Consider the following 6,738-nt stretch of genomic DNA (forward strand, 5'->3'; position numbering starts at 1 on the left):
CAGCCAAGCAAACACCCCCCCTTGGAGTTAATACTAACAAAAGCTGGGGAACGGTGGAGAAAGAAGGACGAGAACAACGGACAATCAAAGGCTGTTATTTTAATCTGCCCAACCCCAGAGATTAGCCGACCACATTGCTTTAATTGTTTTAAAGGGGGGGGGGAGCGCAATGCCCGCTCATTGAAGGGAGATGCTTTGCCTAAATCTCCCAAGTTCAATAGTTTCAAAAACTTGAGCCCCCAAACCCCCCTTTCTCTCCCTCATCCCACTTAATCCAGGCTAATACCTTTCTTTCTATTGGCTAATGGTTGAAGGAAGCTGAAGTTAATGCCTCTTAAATAGTGGAAACTGAGGACCTAAACCACAGTCAACGTGGAGCATTACTGGTCTGCCTTACCTCGAAACCTTATTGTAATATTTTGGAGGATTTTAGCAGCTTTTGTGAAATGTTTCCTTTGGGATTTTAGTATCACATGAGAGAAAAAAAATCAATAGTTACGCATACTTTACCTAATTTTTCTGGGTAAATGTCAGCTTTTTGCAACTGATCATCATTCCACAGGTCATTGGAGTTCGTAAGTAAGTGTTCATTATGTTTTTTAAATGATTATTTATAGAAAATTTTGAATAAAACATTTCATACATTCTTTTTTAAGCCATACTTCTATACTTTATCTTCTCAGCCAGCAGAATGAATTCTGTTTATTTCTGTGGACCGAGAAACGACCAGGGGCCTTTTCCATTGCAACGCGTCAACTCGTTATTTCACGAGGCTCACCAGCAGATGGCGCAGCAGTATCAGCTTCATCCAGCGGCCAGTCCGGCGTCCATACAGACTTTCACTGTCGCGGAGCGCCTGGCAGGTGAGTTGCGCTTAATGAGGCTCAAAATATGAATTAAGTAGAGAGTAAGTTATTTCACTGCATTCAAGTTTCTCACTTTACGTTAGGCATCATTTATAAAATTGTAACTTCTGATTTCTTACTTTACGTTAGGGTTTATATTATATGCTATACGTGTAGGTTTTGAATACTTGAAAATGATGTAGCAACAAATGTCTATTAAGTTTATTAGACTATTCACGAATGAATTAGAATTAAGTTTTAATATAAAAAAACAATAAAAGTCTTTATATATATATATATATATATATATATATATAAAAATGAAGAGTTCAGATGCAAAATCCTCTAAGTGCGTTTGAAATTTTGTTCTAAAATGAGCATTTTTTTTATCAGGCTCCATGTGTAGGTTCAGTAATTTCACTTTAATGGCAAAGAATAGGTTATTTTCATTGCCAGTAATGTGAAATAACTGAACATAAATATAGGAGCCTGAGAAAATTGCAAATTTTAGAAGAAAATTCCAGATGGCATTTAGAGGCTTTTGCATCTGAACTCTTAAGATATGCTTTATTATTTTTTTTACTTTTGTGAATCATTTTATTTAAAAATATACAGTGGCCACACCTTTGAAAGGGCTTTTAATTTGCATAATACAGTTTAAAATGTAATTTTACACCAATATCATACAGTTATTTACTTAATAAAAAAACAAGTAGTGTACAAACGTTGACCTAAAAATAGTGCACCAAAAAAGTTAAATCATATAGCTTAGAAATGGTAAAACTCTGTTTATTTCCAAATTTTCACTCCATGTTTTTTTGGCACTTTTGAGTCCTATGTAGCTTGTGTTACATGCACAATGTAATGTTAAGCATCATGCAGTGTTAATTTACTATCACTTAGATACTGTTATAGTTTTCACTAACTTTCATTTTATTTATATTTTATTTATAATGTTTTTTATTATTATTGATGTTTGTAATTATATATTTTTTCAGTTTTTATTTTTATATTTTTCATTTTAATTTTAGTTAAACTTAGCCATTTTCATTGTGTTTTTGTCATTTTTAGTAGTTTTGTAAAATGTTTATATAGTTTTTTATTCTTATTTCAGTTTTATTTTGTTATTTTAGTACATCAAGTTAAATGGAATTAAAATGAGACATGCTGAAATTATGTTGAAACTAGCTCAGTTTTATTTCAGTTTTTTAATTGTTTTAATTTTAGTTTCAGTTCTAGTTTTAATTAACTATATTAACTCTGGTATCCTGAATTAAGCAAGTAATAAATATCTCCTTCGTTTAGAACTCATCCTTGAGGCACGCTACGGGAACCAGCAAAAGCAGCGTCGCAGTCGCACTGCCTTCAGTGTGTCCCAGTTACAAGCGCTCGAAAAGGCTTTTCAGCAAACCCAGTATCCAGATGTGGGCATGAGAGAGAGACTAGCAGTCTGCATCAACCTCCCAGAAGCCCGTATACAGGTGAGGGCCACATTAACATCTGCAGTGTCCAATAAGCAAAATACTTCTAAATATTAGAATTCATTTAGAACTTAAAAGTGCTTCTGAAAACATCTTTGATTAACAAAACATGTTTCCTCAGGTGTGGTTCAAAAACAGACGTGCCAAATTTAGAAAAGGTCAACGCTTCGAACCCCTTTCCAAAGAAGAAAGCCAAGTGCATCGTCCTGCTACTAAACAACGGAAAGAATTGGTGAAGGACCAGGAGAAAGGCTCTAATTCAAAATCTCAATCCCCTTTTAGGGAAAACAACACCATTCCTTCCTCATCGGACTCTATTCACCTTCATTCCCACCCCAGACTGCACTCCTCTGCTGTTCTTCCATTGGTTACTGGAGAACACTACCAACAACCAATGCCTCATGCACTTGGGCTGCTGTCTGCAGGCCTGCCTTTCTCTCCTACATATTTGCCTATAATGCAACAGCAGCACAGCACAGCCGTCAATCTCGTGCCATTGGGGAAATGCAACATGCATCTCATGCTTCAGTCTGCCTGTCAATCTAAATCTTTGGTTCACCACCACTTGGACATGTAGCCGTACCACCAACCAATAAAACCCACTGAGCCAGTTTTCCTCATTAGGATGTGAAGAGGGAGCAGGTCTTCCTGTGTTCCTCCCCCCACCACAACATCGTAACTTTTACCCTCAGAAGGCTTTGGATTTTGATCTTTTTCTGTAACTTTCATTAATTGGTTTTGATCGTATTTGGACAAACTGGCTTTTTGTGAACTTCCATGCATAGCTTAGAGCATTGTTGAGAAAAATGTTATGTTGCACATACTTATTTGAGCACTTTGTAGATTTTTATGAACATATGATCATTTTGAATACAAATAAACATGAGAAACATCTGAATCAGTAGTATTCAGCTTGCATCGTGACTTCTGTGTAACCTAATTCTGGGATTGCACTTGTGGTTTTCATAATTTATGTCACTGCAATAAATAATTTTGCCAAATGTGGAGCGTTCTCAGCAGCATTAACATTTAAGTAGCAAAAGCTTAATTTTATTTATTGTGTGCACTTGTACATTTTCATTTATAGCTAAAATTATGACCATAATTCATTTTTATATGAATGAAAGCCACAGTTACCTATCACTGAATATGTTTACATGCTTATGAATATGATCATATTTTGATTATGAAAGCAACATGTAAAAGAGTTTGTCATAACTAAGCCAACAATCTGATTTCTATAAATCAGAATAAGACTGCTGACACTAAAAATTTACTAAATTTTAAGACTGAAAAAGAATAAGACTGCCAACACCAAACATTTACTAAAACACACACACATTTTTAAACATTAAGCTACTTCATTGTCTACATTTGTATATTTATCTACATTATACAATTTATCATGGTATTCATATTTCCAGTGTGCTATTGTAAGGACATAAATGAGAATTAATAAGTTGAATCATTTCAATAAAGAGAAAGAGTGAGCATTTCTATACTTCTAGTAAAGAAAAAAGGGTAGGCTAAAGTATTTATAGTTTATACAGAATGTTTATTTACATCTTGTAAAACTATATAAAACATCTATATTATATAAATATTTTATAATATTACTATTACTATTTATATATTATTTAAAATATATTTTTATATAACATCTTTTTTTTTTTTTTTCAGAATAAAGATTTACTAAATTGACCTTAATGGGTAAAAGAGATATAGCCTATACTTTGTCTCTCTAACATATATACAAAACCGGTCTGTTTTCCAGTTCAAAAATAAAGTGAGAATTAAAATCTTAAAATATAATTTCCAGTAATTTATATTTTTGACAATGGACTCAACGCAGAAACCTAATCATAGCCTTGTCATCTCCAGATTTTCCATCAAATATTCAAGGTATCACCTAAACATTCACACATCCTCATCCACATGAGCGTTCAAATTAAACGAATCCTTGTAAATTCTTTCTCAAAAGCTGACTCCAGTACTGTTGATCCGGGCAAAACATTTGAGTTGTTCTCCAGGTGGGGACGGTAGGGAGCTTCTGTTGCGCGCACAAGCACAGCCGCATATTCACCAATCTATCTACGCACTTTTGAGAACGTATCCACAGCAATGGGAGTGTCGGGTGACGCCGGAGCTTCGCTCTCCGAAACGGTAGGCTTAAAGAGACAACAGCGAAGCCGGGCTAGTGTTTAGTGGGAAATTAAATCACCTTTCAGTGCATAAACAAAGGACCATGTCGCGGCGTACTACATAGGGAACTCACACGCAGGTAAAAACATCTTTATGCTTCCTAATTAAAAACATTCCCATGCTCGTTTTAATCGAAAGACTGAAAGGTTCGCTGCTAAACGGCTAATATGATGTTAGCCTAGTCGGTGGGTTGCTAAGCTAACGTTAGTTCATTTGTGGAGGATTATTGCCATGTTTGTCTAACAAGGCTCGGAGTTGTTTAGCTGGTTTGTCGGTATTTCCTTCCCTTTTCGGATACGATAGGGAATCTATTTAGCTTTAGATGTAAAACAAAATACATTTTGACGTGTATGTAAGTTGGTTCATATTTGACGGCTCAGCTAGACAGCTTCTCATTTTAAGGACGTTTTTAAGCGACTGGCCAAGAAGGCGGCTCAAAGAAAATAGTCTGAATGCCTTTTAAAGACATATTTAATGTTAAAGACCTGTTTAAGAATGTATTTTCTTGCTAGGCCAGAGTAGGAAGCTTTCTAGGATTGACACTTCATTATGAAAAAAACATTTATGGACGGATGAGATACACTTTCACTGCCAGATCTGATATAAATATATTTTATGTGAAATTTTAGACGTTGATATGGAAATCTCTTATGTCAAGGGCGTCATCGCCAATTAAACCATCTAATTTATGTAATTAAAAAAAACATTACGGTATTAAGCTCACGTCACGAGTAAGTGAGGTTTAATGTGGCTTAATTTTTGACAGATATTATAAACTATGATTTACATGTCAAAGTAGAGTTGGGTCCAATTCTAGTCGGTTATCAGACTAGAAGGTTGTCAGACAGCAAACAAGAGGAGTGTTAAACTGTATCTCACAGTTTCACATAGAGGCTAAACAAATTAGTATGGAAAATCACACTGCTTAAGGAAATAAATGACCGGGCAGCTTTCTTTCTCGTTCTTTGTACAAATCAACACTACACAAGGCCTTATAGAGCAACACAGAAGTAGTTTTATGGCACCAGCTTCTCTCTTTTGCCCATCTGAAAAGTAGAAGTATGTCTTGGTTTTTACACGGCCTCTAACACTTGCATATTTCCTGTTTGAAAGCTAAAACACAAAGTTGAACTGTGCTGTCAACGTTGTTGTGTTGAAACCTAGTTTCTTTTTGCTTCGAAATAAGTCGTAAATGGGTTGTTAGCTGGCTTATCTCATCTTCTTTTAGGCAGAGTGACTCAAAACAGCTGTGAGCACTAATTTGGCATCCCCTACTAGTCAGGCAGTTTTAATTCCAGATTATATGGTATTATGGTCATCATTTTGGCTTTCTGATGCACTTTTGCATCAGGTGTTTTTTATGATGATGTTCTTGTGTTATCTGTGAGATTCATTCCTTAATCTGTTGCATATCTCTAAATATGAAACTGAAGCCAGATTAAGTCAGTATCTGCAATGTGTATCTTAGTTAAACGTCATTCAAGCATTCAAACGTCATTAATTGATAAGATGTTTCTGATGTAAGTAGTAGCCCCATAATCAGTACTTGTACGCTAGTTCTTGTCCACAGATGTTGTAATTATATCCGATCCCTTTTTGACTGTTGCCTTGTGGCATGGTTTTCCATTTCATCCTTGTATGAGCTTATAATCAGCATTTTAATGGTAACGTGTGGGGTTGCGACCACCAGACCATAGGAATACATGACTGACTGCCAGTCCTGACGAAACTGTCACTTGCTTTCCTTGAAGTTTTTCATATTTTCAGGCTATAGATTAAGATCAGTATGATGCTTGTTAAATGCCTTATGTAATCCTGTGTTTATTATTCACCTTTGTGTAGCTTCTACAGTGTGCAATTAAGGTTAAGTGTTTGCTTTAATGATTGATTCTTATACTGAGAATTGATGTATGGAAATTCAGTCTCTTTCCTAAAGGGCTGTCCAGCACCCCCTGTAATTGTTATAAAAGCTAAGCCGACATGATTGGTGATGCATTTATTTTGCTGAATGACAGGGCATCATTTTTCATAATTCTTTTTGCACAGGCTAAAGTATGATCATTTCCTCGGACTAGAAAAATGAGCCGTGCATTAATAATCTAATGCATTGAAGCTCTGACGCATTTGTCACTTGCTGAACAAACAGAGCCTTGGATGTTGAAATTAAGTAGTGAAAATCCCCCCCCCCCCCCCACAAAAGACCAGACGAA

General features: G+C 35.5%; 1 protein-coding gene across 1 annotated transcript; it reads left to right on the plus strand.

The window, feature by feature from the left end:
- The first annotated feature begins 498 nt into the window (after positions 1 to 498).
- LOC107677009 (diencephalon/mesencephalon homeobox protein 1-B-like) lies at positions 499 to 2,989 on the plus strand. The gene is made up of 4 exons (XM_016471789.1): positions 499 to 579; positions 684 to 863; positions 2,151 to 2,326; positions 2,448 to 2,989. The coding sequence occupies exons 2-4, from the start codon at positions 692 to 694 to the stop codon at positions 2,901 to 2,903; spliced, it is 804 nt and encodes a 267-aa protein (XP_016327275.1). The 5' UTR covers positions 499 to 579; positions 684 to 691; the 3' UTR covers positions 2,904 to 2,989.
- The last annotated feature ends 3,749 nt before the right edge of the window (positions 2,990 to 6,738 follow it).

Source organism: Sinocyclocheilus anshuiensis, unplaced genomic scaffold (genome assembly GCF_001515605.1).
Source record: "Sinocyclocheilus anshuiensis isolate Anshui unplaced genomic scaffold, SAMN03320099.WGS_v1.1 scaffold1403, whole genome shotgun sequence".
NCBI classification, from domain to species: Eukaryota; Metazoa; Chordata; class Actinopteri; order Cypriniformes; family Cyprinidae; genus Sinocyclocheilus; species Sinocyclocheilus anshuiensis.

Coding starts and splice junctions, on each gene's coding strand:
- LOC107677009 (XM_016471789.1), top strand. CDS start 692: ATGAATTCTGTTTATTTCTGTGGACCGAGAAACGACCAGGGGCCTTTT. Junction 864..2,150: donor TGTCGCGGAGCGCCTGGCAG/GTGAGTTGCGCT, acceptor TCCTTCGTTTAG/AACTCATCCTTGAGGCACGC. Junction 2,327..2,447: donor TCCCAGAAGCCCGTATACAG/GTGAGGGCCACA, acceptor ATGTTTCCTCAG/GTGTGGTTCAAAAACAGACG.